The following is a 16285-nucleotide window of genomic DNA, read 5'->3' as shown; positions in this document are numbered from 1 at the left end:
CCTTCATGCTCCCTGCAGTCTCTGTCAGCCCTTGTGTTTCCCATCCTCTCCATTACTGTACAGTAACTTATAATATCACATATTCAGCTGTTTCTAAATGTTTGTTTTATTTGTTCTACATGTTATTCAGAATAATAAATCATTATTTTTGGGGTATGAAACCAATTGTCTATAATTTCTTGTTTTGGTTTAAGAGTGGATTTGGATTACAAGCACGGTCCCGAAACGAATTATGCTTGTAATCCAGGGCACCACTGTATCTGCAGAAAAATCAACTCATGGAGGGAAAAACCATTAATGTTAATAAAAAAAAAAGGAAACTATATTCACCTACCCTGGTACTCCTTTGAGAATGCTTCCCTGGCCCCCTGTCAATCTCTGTACACCCAGCCTAGGTCAGGTTCAAATTTTGACCTTATCACAGATAGTATAGAATGAATCTGTAATACATCACCAATGAAAGTTATCAACCTATAGAATACCTATACGTGCATCAAATATTTCTATCTGTAGGAACATTAGCTAGCCCCTGTATCTCCTCTTTCAGCTCTGTCCCCTGACTCTCATAAAACCACACTTTCAGCTGATGCTTGCTGTCTTCAGTCACCCACCTCCCTGTACACTAAAATACAGTGGATGACTGCTACATAGTGACAGTTCATTCCTGGGTGACAGGCACTGTTCTTTCACTAATTCACAAGAGAAGTACTCATCACACTCTAGTACCTACACCAGTAGTAACAGCATAGACAAAAAGTCCAATTGTCTGCACAGACTTACATAAAGGCAGGGCATTGTTTTATTTTTAATGGGGAACTCTCGGGAGGCTAGACAAATCTAATCTGCTGATAGCCCCCTATTCCTCTTTCGGTGGTAACACAATATCTGTTACTCACCTACAATGCTTTCAGAGAATACATACTGTATGTAATACAGTATCTTATAGAACATATTATTATTTTCATGTTTTTCCTGTATGATTCATATGGGATCCAAAAAACTCCATGTAATCAGAGTCAAACAGAGGTACAGTAGCACCTGTCGAAATCTATAGAAATCTATTTGTGCCCAATTTCAGCTCTATACTGTACATTGTTGACTGTGTTTTAAATGTAATTTTTAAGGGGTTTCCCAGGCAAAATGTACTTATAAGCTATCCACAGGACAACTCCTTAGTAGTAAGTTATAATAGCCAGCACCCATACCGATCATATGTTAGGCATCTCACCACACAGTGAATGGAGTTTGTCCTCATTCATTGTACAGTATAGTGGTGATGATGTGTAACTACAGCTCAGCTCCTATTTACTTGAATAGGTCCTGAGCTGCAGTTACACATAGCTACCACTACACAATGAATGTAGATAAACTCTGTTCACTGTGTAGTGTTACTTTAAATAGCTGATCAATATGGATGTCGGTTATCGGGACACTGCCGATCGGTTACTGCTGAGCTAGCCTGTGGATATCACATCACTACATTTTGTTCCAAAAACCCTTATCTCCATTCTCTATGGTATTACAGTAGCATAACAGTTGTAAAATTTGCATAGAAAAATGAATGAGTTTAACAGGAGCTTCCCCCACACTTCATTAACCTCTGTTTAATGCTAAAGTTGGAGTTAATTGGCCAGGTGTCAAAAACCTGCAGGAACTTCACAAAAGATAAATTGCTTCCCACTGGGATGTACTAGGATGTGTCTGAAGGAACTTTACTTAGGTTTACCATTTTCTATCCAAGTTACCTTGCACAGTATTTATACTAGGAAACACAGGATTAGGGTTTTCTTTACTGACCATGAAACTAAGACGTAATGAAAAATATTTCATTTTACTACAGATGTACGTAAGCTCAGACAAAGATAACATGGACAAAGGAACTAAAATGTGACATCTCTAAAATTTGTTAATAATGTTAAATGCCATAAATCAGATATGTGTAAATTTTGTCTTAGTTCTCTGTATAGCCTTCAGAGATCCTTTCATGGCACCATGTTGCTGCTTCCTCTTCCAATTCATAGGTAGTCCATTAGCCCCCTTTTACCTTGATTCTTCCAGATCCATTTGCTTCCATTAGAGCCTAGTCCATTGACTCTGTTTTTTTCGCTCCAAATCACCCATTTCCAATCTTCCACTGTCCACTTTTCGTATTAATTTTCCAAACTCGAGCCAACGTTTCTTATGACAATATTGAAGTCTTCTCTATTTTTGGCCTCTTCACCTATTTTTGGGTCACCATTCCAGACTTAGGCTATGTTCACACTACGTATATTTGAGGCTGTATTTGGTCCTCAAGTCAGATCCTCATAGCAACCAAAACCAGGAGTGGATTGAAAACACAGAAAGGCTCTGTTCACATAATGTTGAAACTGAATGGATGGCCGCCATATAACAGTAAATAATTATTACATTATTACAATATAACAGCCGTTGTTTTAAAATAACAGCAAATATTTGCCATTAAATGGCGGCCATCCACTCAATTACAAAATTATGTAAACAGATCCTTTCTGTGTTTTCAATCCACTCCTGGTTTTGGTTGCTATACAGCCTCAAATATACAGCCTCAAATATACGTAGTGTGAACCCAGCCTTAAAGCGTAACTGTCATTTCAGGGCCATTTTTCTGAAAACATTAAATATCAACAGTACAAGCGATTTTAAGAAACTCTGTAATAGGTATTATGTACTAAAAGAGTTTCCTTCTGTACTGAAAGAGCACTCTCCCAGCCTCCCCCCTCACATCAAATGAAGCAGGATTTCTGTCTCCATTATGTGGCTATGGAGAGGGGAGGGGCTGTTAGGAGTGACTGAGCACGGAGGATTTCTGCAAAGCACAACACCCTGCAATCTTCTCTCAGTAAGTTCATAGATAAGCACTGACCTTTCTGACACCTGAATTTAGCGTTTTAGGTGCCCAGACAGTCTACAAACAGCTGACCTTCATGTCACCTCTTCCTGCTCCCTCATCTCCCTCGGCTCCTCCCCCCTTCATAGGGATAGAATGGAGAGAACAGAGCCCGTCTTCACTGGCTTCTCTGTAATGAAGACGTGTTTGCCTGATAATGCACAGATAAGAAGTCAGGGGGGGAGGCTGGGAGATTGCTTCTTGAGTACAGAAGGAGGCTTTTTTGGCTGATGAAACCTATTACAGAGTTTTTTAAAATCGCTTATACTACTGATTTCTGCAATAAAAAAAAACATGACAGTTACGCTTTAAGTAATATGCATTTCAGAGTGTTTGCATGGACGACTCACTGATCTATTACAAAGCATATGAGCCACCTCCACTGCCATGTTTGTTGCAGCAGAACTGATAGACCTTATGACGAGCTGACTTGGCAGAGAGACCATTATAGATAATCTAGATGATGTTGTATCTCTTTTCTTGGGAAATCTTCTTCATGGCTCAACTTAATAATATGTGCTATTAGGGAATGTGAGAACAGGTTGTAATATGTAGCATATGATCTCACTGCAAAAACATGGTGTGTTTAAATATTAAAACTTAACTTTTATTCTCAAGCGATTAAAAATATATGTGTCACAAAAATTAATTATAAACAACAATCCGTGCCACACAACAGCTCTTGATGAACCTGGTGGTACTCACAGTTTGATGTATTCAGGGTTACTGTCTCCTCACAGGACCAATACTAAGGGAACCAAAAAATCCCACAGTCTTACAAACTGTACATCAAAAATTCAAACAGACATACATGGTACATGGGATTGAGCCTTATGTAACCCTAAAATGGAATTGGATAAACTATCCCTATTCTCTCCTTCTCCCAAAACACAAGGGGGGATATTTACTAACAAATCTAAAAACATGATTTTGTCAAAGATGTTTTGGCATAATTTCCAATCTAATGTGTTTAGTCAAATTAATGTAAATTGTCTAATAGCATAGTAAATGTGTCTTAAAAATAATGGTCTTTTAATTAGTCTAATAAATTCACCTGGTTCGGAGCAGACGTAGTGATGCGCCAATATATGTGACTTTTTTAAAAATTGCACGGTTAATAAATTTAGCTAAAAATGAATTCTGGTGCACTTTCGATCTAATTAACAACAAAAAAATCTAATTTAAAAGTTGAATCTAATTTGGATAGTCTTGCCAAAAAAAGCTTCATAAATTCATATTAGATTTATTTTGAAAGCAAACTAGATATATTAGACTATATTAGTTTGATAAATGTCCCCCAAGGTCTTCAAAAAAGTGTACAGATGAATAGGTAGGATAGTAGACAAGTCATCAGACCCATTACCACCATTCACAAGGAACACGAACGGCTCAACAGTCAACACGTTTTCCCCTTCAAATTGTCTCCATAAGGGGTTCATCAGGAGGCCAGAAGAAGTTGTCCCTGGATGTAGATAGCAGCCCTTTCAGGACCTGGTGCCATGGACAAAAGGAAGCTCGGACATCATACACTCAACTTCATATTTTGCAGGCAGTACCTCAAATGCATAAAGCTAGACACTTGGAAAAACTATAGTTAACCAAGGTTCATGAACTAACACAATGTCTAGAAGGGTACATGGGAAGGAGAGAAATATGTAATTTTATCCAATATCCAATCGGAAAAGAACCATTAACACAAAACTACTAAAACTGACTAACCAGAGCCTCCATTCAGTTTAATGCAACTTTATTTCTGGAGTGCAGACAGTGTCAGAGACATCTCAGAAGGAACATTATATCCTCCTTTTCAAATGAGAAATTTTTAAAACTCAAAGTGCCCTTTACATTCTCTGTCAAATACCAGTCAGTTAGTGTGAAGATATTTTATAAGGGGGAAAATAAGGTGATATAAAGCTTCTTCACTTTCGGAAAAAGTTTTTTGTTTGCTTGTCTTTGTTTCTAGAAGTTTGGGGAAGTACTACCTCACTCCCAATGTAGGAGAAGTAATACTAATTAGTATGACTGTGTATATTTGTGATTATCTCATTAATGCTAAAGAAGAGGAGATAATGAAATAATATAATGAAGTACGCCGTGCAAAAGGTATTACTTACATGGGACCAGGACGGGCAATAAAGTTTCATGGCTATGAACTGGGTAGCAGATTGTTTAGTGTCCAGGAATCACTAATTAATTGTAGGACTCATTTCCTATGTCTTCCACTTGTTGCACTCTTTGCTCCAGCTCTCCCGCCAGTGTTGCTTGCTGTGCCACCTCAGCTTGCAGGAGTTGCAGTAAAGTAGACAAGGTAGTCACTAGGGTCTCCTTTAAATCAGAGGCAAGAAGCTCAGCTACTCTAATTGCTAGACGCTTATAGTCGATAGATTGCACTGTAGGCATAATAGGGGAGAGCTCAGGAACTATATTCTGCTGGCCTACTGCACCAGAGGCTGGGAGCTGCGCCCAGGAGGCAGGCACAGCGGACATCTTGGACTCCCTGCAGTGCGCTGCCAGCTGCCTGCCGACTGTAAGCTTGCGTTTGGAAATGCGTGTAACAAATCGGTCTATGTAAGGACAGGTCTCCAGTAAGCTGGGATTGTGTCAGGGGAGTTTTGGTTGCGGGTAACAGGCTGTGTCACCGTACGGATGGGGTTGATGAGCAGGAGCTCTCACTTAAGCTTCCTCTCATCCCTGTGCTGGAATCGGAAGCCCTGTATATTTTTTATCCCTCTGTTGCACCAATAATTTAAATTACACTGGGGACGTTCCTTACCCTGCACTAATCCAGCCGTTCACTATGGTAACAGCACCTCCTCATAAAAGTTCATCCAGCAGCCTGCAATTATATAACACTAGGCCCCCCCCATGACGGCCCCCCAGAGTGCCTGATATCAGCAGATTAAAGTCTATTGACCTGATCCTAGCCTCCCTTTAAACTGGAAGACTATGTGCAACACAGTTTTGAAGCTAATTTCCACATAAAATTCCATTGAGTAATTTTTCTAGTAACATTCTATATGTAAAACCTTTAAACTATATCTTTTATCTTTTTCTGTCTACTGTATATTCATAACACATTATTTTTCTAATTAGTGACCGGTAATTAGGAAATCCCAACACTACTAATATTTTTGAACTCCATGTATGCCTTGTAGTAATGAATGGTGTACACATACCATTTCTTAAACCCTCTGTGTGTCTCTGTTCCTTTACAGAAAATAAAATGTGAATTCACAATGATGTTTGCCAAAGTCTAAATCTAGTATGAAGAGAAAACCATAAACTCTCGTATGCAATATATTTTAAGTGTACAGCAAGCTGCATCTAATGGACAGTCTCCCAGTGAGACCATTACAGAAATGAACTGTTCTTCCTCCTTGTATTAGCCCTTAATGCTTGCAAAACTGGGTTAATTGAGATGAAAACACTTTGCTGATGTATTGCTTTCTTTCTGTCAACCCCTTCAGCTCCAAAGGGATCTCACTAGATCCACGTGCATGTTTTCATAATACTAATAGTTGTCTGGGGAAGACTAGAAAAGGATTCCTTCTTTCAATATATATTACATGATATCACTGAAAATACAGCATTAACAGTTTTAGATGCTTTGCTAAGATTAATTTATAATAATACCATATAATGACATTTTTGTTGTGTTTGCTTCTTCCATGTTTAGTAGTAGTACATTCATTATAACATTGGTAAAGTGAGTGTGGTAAACAGATTTAGGCCCGCTACCTTCAGTTTTACTGTCACAATTATGCACTCTATATGGCTAAATTCTACAGAACAACTGATTGATAATCCTCAGGGAGGGCCACCTAAAAAATAGGTGTGGATACCAATACATTGCTTTAAGATGTTTACATTAATAGTATGGCTCCATCATGGGGATGCCGGCCTGAAGCACTGGAGGCAGGCCTGCCCATCCCCAGAGTGACATTCTGCCCTCCCCTCTCTGGCGCAGCTCCATTGATTCTAATAGAGACGCATCACAGAGGGGAGGGGAGATGGTCACATTGGGGGTGTGCTTCAGGCCGGGCCAACGCCCAGGAATAGACCAGCTACTTACGAAGGAACCCGGCCACAGCAGCATGCCTGCGCCTGCGCTAGTCTATTGATGTAAACATCTTAAAGCAATGTACCTGATGGTACATTCACTTTGTGGTATTTAAACTTTGGTCCAAACCTTGGTTTTAAAGGTAAGGCTTGGTCCACGCTGCGTTTTTGCTGTCCGCTTAACATATGCATTTTTTTTTTCCGTTGACTTACATTGTAAAGACATTTTTATTTATTTTTTTTAACACACATAAAGACGTGGTTGACGTTTTTCTGTATGCTCAAATTAAATGTACTAAAACGTATAAAGTGAAACAGATGCAAAAAGGCTGTGTGAACCTAGTTTAACTTAGCTGCAATACCATGCACAAACTCCTCATAGAGTTATGCTATTTCTGGAAGAAACCTAAATATGTAGCTGTTAGAGACGGGCGAGTAGTACTCGATCAAGTAGTATAACACTATTTAATGAAATTCAAATGTAACCATGCAGGAAAGGCTGTGAAGGGCCCTCGGAGAATGCAGACATCGCGAAAACAGCGTCTACATTGATTGGATGGCTTACTCATGTGACCTCCAACTATAAGAAGTCAGCTGCTCATCTTGAACCTAATGAGGGAGAGATCTTGGAGTAGGGACAGTTAGGATTTAGGTAATTTTAGGCAGACAAGACCCCAAAAGCCATTCTTAGGGCTAATATACTACTAAGCACAGCATAGAGCTTCGGATATACAGTGAATAGGCTGCCTACCAGCACATCATCTACCACACAGGCAGGCAGATGATAATTGTCCAGAATAGACCTATTTGCTGTCATAATCTAAATGTAGCAGGGCAAGTTTTGGCGCTCTGGGCTACTTCTCCAAAAACAGATGAAAAATGGATCCATTTTTCAATTGACTTCCATTATTTAAAAAGAAAAAAAAAAAGGATCAAAACGCTTCCGTTTTTTTTTTTAACATACACAAAAGTGTACAGCTACATTTTTGTGTATGTTAAAAAAAACGGATGTGGATCAATACGGATGCACACAAATTCAGACGTTTTTGGAGTGCAAAAACATAGTGTGAACCAAGCCTTACATGCCGGCAGTCTGGCCTAGCAAGATAGGAGTTAATTGACCCCTTCATTGCTGGGCTGTCTGCATCTGATGCTCACATTCTAATGTCCTAGGCTGGGACTCCTGTTTACTCTGTAGCTGAGGTCACATCCCAACAAGATGGCGTTATCAGGGAGATAAGAAAGGGAGTTTTAGGGCCCTATCACACCAGCAGATTATCTGACAGATTTTTAAAACCAAAGTCAGGAACGGACTATAAACAGAGTACAGGTTATAAAGGAAAGATTGCGATTTCTCCTATGTTCAAATCCATTCCTGGCTTTGGCTTAAAAAAAATCTGTCAGATAATCTGTTGGTGTAATAGGGCCCTTAAGGCCCTATTCCACGGGTCGTTTAGAGGAGCAATATCGTTCGTATTCGGCCGATATCGACCGCTACGAACGATATTCGTCCCGTGGAATAGAGTGCAACGATCAGCCGACATCGTTCATGTCGGCTGATCGTTGCAGTCGCTTGTTCTTCAACATGTTGAAAGACAAGCGACTGATATAGCAGCGATCTGCTGCCGTCGCTCCGTTGAATAGGAGCTAATAGCGCTCGTTTGCTCCTTCAAACGACTCGTGGAATAGGGGCATAAGATGCAAACTGCCCAGCAGTGAAGGAGTCTATTAACTTCTTCTTTGCTGTTGGCATGTGGGGTGAATCCTGGACAGGAGATCAGGTTCCCCATCCCTAAATTAGAGGGATATATATGTAACTGGGTTAGGTATCTGCAGCTGTAGCAAGACTACCATTCTCATCATGCTCCAGAAGTGAAAGCATGATAGGAGTGGTAGTCTTACTACAGCTGCAGATAACTTGGTTGTACTAGTAGATACAGGGATATATATGTAATAAGGTCAGGAGTCTGCAGCAAGACTACAACTACCATAATGCTTTGAAAGTGAAAGCATAACTGTAGTTGTAGTCTGTAGCTATAGATAGCCAAAGAATAATGGCACTTATAGTACGTAGAAAGTGCACAATATACATGACATAAATGTTGTATGATTTTTTCTTGGCCACTACTTCCCTACAGTGCTTCTAACTAGCCTCCTGCCTGTGTTATTTCCAGCTGGCTTTGGATGGATTGTGGGTAGTGAGTGGGGGCGTGGTTATCAGGCAGGGGGTTAGTTGGGGAGTGGTTAATGGGGTGGGGGCAGGGCTAGAGGGGGCCTTGTTTAAAGGGGGTTCAGAATTTCAGAACAGCCCAGGGCCCATAGTACCCTTAATCCGCCCCTGCCATCATTCTATTGACTTCAATGTATTGCATTGAAGTCAGTTAAGTCACGGCAAGGCTGGGTTCACACTACGTATATTTCAGTCAGTATTGTGGTCCTCATATTGCAACCAAAACCAGGAGTGGATTGAAAACACAGAAAGGCTCTGTTCACACAATGTTGTAATTGAGTGGATGGCCGCCATTTAATAGCAAATATTTGCTGTTATTTTAAAACAACGGCTGTTATATTGAAATAATGGCAGTTATTTACTGTTATATGGCGGCCATCTACTCAATTTCAACATTGTGTGGACAGAGCCTTTCTGTTTTTTTTAATCCACTCCTGGTTTTGGTTGCAATATGAGGACCACAATACTGACTGAAATATACGTAGTGTGAACCCAGCCTTGCAAAAGTGGACGCCTTTTCTCTTTTTCTTACTTAGTGTGAACATAGCCTATTATCTAACTAAATACTTAAAAAAAATAAAAATAACACCACTCCTTGCATGATTGTCATTGTATTGTATATTCTCTCTTCTTTGGAAAAAATTCTTATGCAATCACAATACATGTTTTACTTAAACTACTTATGTATATGCTATCTAAAGCTACAGCGCCTGATTCTATTTCCTTTTTTTTTCAGATTAGCTTTATATGTGTACGAGTATTTACTACATGTAGGAGCTCAGAAATCTGCACAGACTTTCCTATCAGAGGTAAGAATCCATAAGCTATGTTACCACATCTTTTTTTACATGAAAAATATCAGTTTTTATGAAAAGATGGACTTTTTCATGTAAATAAAATTATATGTCGGAAATATAGCCATATTGTGTCTTTTTCTGATTAACAATATGTTGGAACAGAAGTGGGTTACCTATGTTTCACTTATGTAAAAAAAAAAACATTTTTCCTACATTTCCACTACATAAAAATATCGGAGGAAGGTGGCTGTCTTGTTAAATATTGCTCAATTTTCCTTATTAGCGGTCGTCTATTTAACGAGAAGACTGACTTCCGCTGATATTTTTATGAAGTGGGAATTTTTACACTATTTTTATGAAGTGGGAATTTTTACACTACATCTTTTTTAGGCAAAATAACGATCGTTGTTTGATAATGTCAACGGTAAATAATGTTCATGATCAATATTGATGGCCGTCATTGTAAAATAACGGCCATTATTTAAAATACAACAACCATTATTTTGCATAAAAAGACTTTGTGTGAACATAGCCTAAATCAATATGGGACAGAACAACCTTTTACCCCTCTTTGTCTCCTATGAGGTTTTTTTCATTATTAGGCCCCAGCCAAAACTTGTAGGGAAGTCAGGACAGCAAATTGTTATTTTATGTGTTAACTATAGCTTTGCAAAATATTTCATGCAACAAACCTTTTAGGCTACCTGCTGCATCCCTGAATTGAGTAATGAACACTAAAGCCCAGTAATCCTTTCACTAACATAAAAATAAATCAAGCAAGTTTACTTATCAAGAAAAATATTCTGTTGTTCCAGATTATAAGCATATTAAACCAGATCTATCAAAGTGTAAAAAACACAGAAACTAGTGTAAACTGCCCACAGCTACCAAGCACAGGGGTACATTTGAAGACTTTGCACCTAAGTTTCCATTATTTAGACAATATTAGGAAATTTCCGCCTAATATCACACAACTCAGCGCATTGCAAAAGTGCTGTGATTTATGATAAAACAATTGCAGTTTTGATGCTCAGTAATTGGTGGACTTCTCTACACCCTTGTACAGCCACTACTAAGGACTTCCATGGACATCAGTAGAAAACAACTCAAAATTGCCTTGGGAACTGAATGCTTAAACAAACTAAATGAAATTCAACATCTTACTGTATAGCGGTGACCACATAGTAGATTTATTTTCAATAACAGACCAAAATATCTTGATATTGGATCATTGGATTATCCTGCTGGTTTTTACATAGGAATGGAAGACCTGTCTGTTCATAAGTTTGTTTAATCTCAATTCATACAGAAACGTATTAATCTAACCACTGATATATACTAATTTCTATATTAGCATAGAGTGATGCATAGCGAATAAGCCATGTGCAATAGCTAATAGGTAAGTAACATTACTATCAGTAGTTAATGGGTAACTCCATCCTACTAATAATACATAAACGTGTCACAAACCCCCTAATATACAGTTGGGAAAATAAGTATTTGATACACTGACCATTTTGCAGATTCCCTCACCTACAAAGAAAGTCTGTAATTGTTATCATAGGTACACTTCAACTGTGAGAGACAGAAGCTATAAAAGAAAAATCTATAAAATCACATTGTAGGATTGTAGGATAAAATTAATAATTAGCATTTTATTGCATAAAATAGGTAATTGATCACCTACCAACCATCAAAAATTCTGGCTCTCACAGACCTGTTATTTTTTCTTTAAGATGCTCCTCCTTCTGTATTAATTGCACCTGTTTGAACTTGTTACCTGCATTAAAAAAAAAAAAACTCTGTCCACTCAACTAATTAATCAATCAATCCATCCAACCTCTAATGGTGCGTTTACAGATTTATCTGACAGATTTTTGAAGCCAAAGCCAGTAATGGATTTGAGAAGAGGAGAAATCTCAGTCTTTCCTTTATGACCTGTTCTCTGTTTATAGTCTGTTGGCTTTGGCTTTAAAAATCTGTCAGATAATTCTCTCACACAATTAGTATGCTGTGAAACTGGAAAAAAAATTATTTGCACAGTGAAATTAAAATAAAAAAAAAGGAATTTGTTTTCCTTTTGGGGGGTTTCGTGTTCACGCCGTTCATCCTATAGTAAGACTGACAAGTTATGTATGTTCTGTAAGTCAGTACGATTATAACGATATGTAACTAGTATAACTTTTATTTTATCTAACTGGTTTTAAAAAATGAAAACCTTTAAAAAAAAATAAATGTGTTTAAAATTGCTCTATGAGCTTCCTTGTAACGCTTTTATCCTTTGTTCTATGGGGCTATGTGGAATATAATTTTTTGCGGCATGATCTGTAACTTTCTATCAGTACTTTGCTTGCGTATATGCAACTTTTTGATAACTTTTTATTACAATTTTTCTGGATTTGATGTCACAGAATCCACAATTTTGCACTTTGGTGTGTTTTGGCGCTTACGCCGTTTACCGTGCAAGATCAGGAATGTGATAATTTAATAGTTTGGGCGATTACGCACATGGTGATACCAAATATGTTTCTTTCTTTATTTTTATTTATAAAATGGGAAAAGGGGGGTGATTTAAACTTTTATTAGAGGAGTGGATTTTTTATTAATAAAAAAAAACATTTTTTTTTTATACTTATACTTATCTCATAGAGATCACTGCAGTATACTTAATACAGCACTGATTGATAAGATCAGTGCTATATTACACTGGTCTGCTGCAGATCTACAGATTGCCAAGTCGGGATCAGCGTCAGTACGACACTGAGGCCTGGCCAGATAAGAAGAAGGGATCTCCCCTCTGCAATCAAACCCACCACTAGACACCAGGGATAGGGGCACACAGGACATTTAAATGCAGCTGTCATGGGGAAAACTTGCAAAATTGTCTATCAGTTACTTGTTTTCCCCATTGTATAACCACCTCACTTAATCTCTACAGACTCTACAGGAAGCATATTATCATAATCAAAGTATGGCTACTTCACACAGTAAGATTTGTGATGCCAAATGTTAACAAAGTAGAGGAATTGAGGATTGGTGCTTTTTCAATATAAATTGCTATAACAAAAAATAAACGCCATTCAGGTTGTCATGCTGCAAGAACACAGTTGTGGTACTGATGCAGTATAGTATGTATTGCTATCTGTGGCACATGGAAGAGATTGAGAGCAGTCATTCAGGTCACATCCTATCCAGATGTTTAAGATCACCGTATTAAGCTCTCATTCTGCCCTAAATCCTGCCTGCTGCTTTTGTAGTTTATTTGCTTAAGGCAGTGGAGTTATGTAAACTGAATTTTAATTCTTCCAACATCACACAGTTGTGAAAATGCACCAGTATGTTTCTATAGATATGTACAGTATAAAATAAAATATGTTGCTAATAAACATACATTGAATTCAGCAAACAACTTTATAGCATATACTTACTCTATCTAGATGTAGCCACATAGGGGGACATTTATTATCTGCCTAAGATGTAAATATATGCGTATAAATATATTCACAAACGTTGGTTTTGCCAATATTTTATTTGCATCGGGTCCCTCTGCGCTGATTGCGCCAGAGAGGTAGGAAGAGGGCAGGGGGTGGGGGGGTGGGGGGTTGCAGCTGCACGCAGAGGAGGTGTGTGCCACATTTAAAATGTTTCTCTTTAGGGTAGCTTCACACGTAATGTATCCACTGCCGATACCTCTCCTGTCAAAGTCAATGTGATTTCGTACTAGCAGCAGGATTGTGATCCTGCTACCAGTATTTAAGCACCGGCCCCTTAATCCCCTGCCGCCAGGAACATACTTTACCTGCTCCAGGCTTCCAGCTCCCGGAGGTCCTGCGCAGCCATTCTCTTTTTAAGGTAGCTTCACACTTAAAGTATCCGCTGCTGATACTTCTCCTGTCAAAGACAATGTGATTAAGTACTAGCAGTATGATTGTCATCCTGCTGCAAGTATTTAAGTACCGGCCTCCTTAACCCCCCGCCGCCGGGAACATATCTGCTCCACGATCCGGCCACATCTGAGGCTCCCGGAGGTCCTGCGCAGCCAATCAGTGACTGTGGCGGGGCCATGCATTGATTGGCTTTGCAGGACCTCTAGGAGCCTCAGATGCGATCGGAGATGTGGACGAAATAAAGTATATTCCTGGTGGCGGGGGGTTAAGTGGGCTGGCACTTACATACATTGTCATCTCACTGTAAATATGTAATCACATTGACACTGACAGGAAAGGTATCTGCTGCGAATTTCGCTGCAAAATTGCAGCTTGAAATCTACTGCGGATACATTACATGTGAAGCTTCCTTTTAGACTGTATTCACACATGCAGTAATGCAATGTGAATGCATCATTTAATTGCAGTAATGGATCATTTCAGGAAGCCAATTTTAATCCCTATAGCACCATGTGTGATACTTCTGTTGAAATGCTGCTGTCAGTTTTGACATGAGTATTTTAATAGTTAAATCCCTGCCATCAGTGTGATCACTAATGGTGGTCATTAGCAATGGATGTCAGCTGTATATAACAGCCGGCACTTACATAGCTTCAGAGCCTACTTGAGATTCTCCCTTCACATCAGTGACAAAAATATGGGGATCAGCATCATGAAGGGCTTAAAGGAAATCTGTGACACTGCAGTATACCAAAGTTGGGGGTCTCCCTAAGGTAAGGCAGATAACAGACCCTGTATTGTATTGATATAGACTTGGTAATACAGTATATTGTCTTTATTGTGTTGTAGAGAGAGCAAATGCTACAGATAAGTCATTATAGGTATTGACTACACATCACACTCAGGGAGTTACCATAGCAACACCAAATGCCTCCTTAGTTTACTACACTAGTTAGGAGAAAGGTCCAGAAAGAGGGTGGAGTTATTCTAATGAGCTCCCCTCAAGAGGCAGATGACACAGGAAGTTAGTCAGTTGAGTTGAGTGCAGCTGTAGCAGGAGCAACATCCACTGAGGGGACTACAGCCTGTGAGGAGATTTCTGTGAGAAGTCAGCACCACAACTAAAGAAGATAGTGTGAACTATGGGAATGGTTGAGCCAAGGAGCTTATTATACAGATAAACTTACAAAGAGAGAAAGCCTGATCCACTTACTCATCATGGTATTCACACTGAGGAACAACTTCTCGACATACCCTTAGTCATTTCCGGGATCCGAAACATTGTGGCTTACGGCCTGGCCCAGATACCCTTAAAGGACTCCTATTCCACTGGGCTGTGGTTCACTACCTATCCAATTCACAAAAGAGCGACTCTGTATACACTAACAATCTCCATTGTAACAAAAGTGACCTCTCTCTGGCAGTCGGCCATATAGAAAATATTAAACACAAAGAAACTGTTCAAGTTATATACTACTTATGCTTTAACTTGAAATAAAAGGCACTGTTGTCCCTCACTGCCTCGACTCCATATTGTCTGATTTTCTCTGCACCTCATCATCATCAGGGGCTTCTTCAATAAAATCTAGGCAGCAGTAATAGAAAAGCCTCAGGTGGAACTATAGGTATCATCATCACCAAACACCTAGGTGCAGTCCCTCTCTTTAATCTCTGTGGCAGTATTTACCTTAGGAAAAGGGAGGGAGTTATTACCACTTGGCCTGTGACAAGATATATCTTAGCCTCTATTCTCCCCGAGATCCCCTCACTCCAGACTGCTACTCTTACCTTCATCCTCAGCACTGTTCCTGTGCTGTAAAATTCTCTGTAAGTCCTAAGGAGCACTGGGGGTAGGGATACTGCCCCCCGAACACCGATCCAGTCCACCAACTCGCCCCATTCTAATGATTATTAAAGTAGAAGCCTCCCATTATTAAAGTAGAAGCCTCCCGTTATTAAAGTAGAAGCCTCCCAAAAGTTATACAAATTACAAATATACATTTATTAAGGGAAATGCTAATACTTTTTTCAGTGCACTTACTACTGCATCAAGGCTTAACTTCCTGGATAAAGGGGTGATGTCACGACCCGACTCCCAGAGCTGTGCGGGCTGTAGCTGCTGGAGAGGGTGATGGCAGAGGGATGCTCAGTGTCCCTCCAGTGCCCTGTGTTTCTCAGTGTCCCTCTGCCATCATCCTCTCCAGCAGCCACAGCCTTGATGCAGTAGTAAGTGAAGGGAAAAAACACTGAGTGTGCATTTCTAGTAACAAGTGTATATTGGAGATTTGTAGGGGCAATACAATACTTTAATAAAAATTTTCACTGGACTTCTCCTTTTAATGGGCGGTGGGCCGGATTGGTGCTAGGGGTAGTATCCCCGCCCCCAGTGCTCCTATCGACTTAC

The 16285-nt window shown here is 39.4% G+C and overlaps 1 protein-coding gene across 1 annotated transcript in view; it reads left to right on the top strand.

The window, feature by feature from the left end:
- Nucleotides 1-16285, top strand: part of SSBP4 (single stranded DNA binding protein 4) — a 426420-nt gene that overhangs the window by 72583 nt on the left and 337552 nt on the right. Inside the window, exon 2 of the mRNA XM_069962485.1 lies at nucleotides 9934-10006. Coding sequence (XP_069818586.1) covers nucleotides 9934-10006 — 73 coding nt within the window. The remainder of the gene's footprint in view (nucleotides 1-9933; nucleotides 10007-16285) is intronic.

Source organism: Dendropsophus ebraccatus, chromosome 3, assembly GCF_027789765.1.
Source record: "Dendropsophus ebraccatus isolate aDenEbr1 chromosome 3, aDenEbr1.pat, whole genome shotgun sequence".
In the NCBI taxonomy this organism is placed as follows: domain Eukaryota; kingdom Metazoa; phylum Chordata; class Amphibia; order Anura; family Hylidae; genus Dendropsophus; species Dendropsophus ebraccatus.
This window is presented reverse-complemented; position numbering and strand designations above follow the sequence as displayed.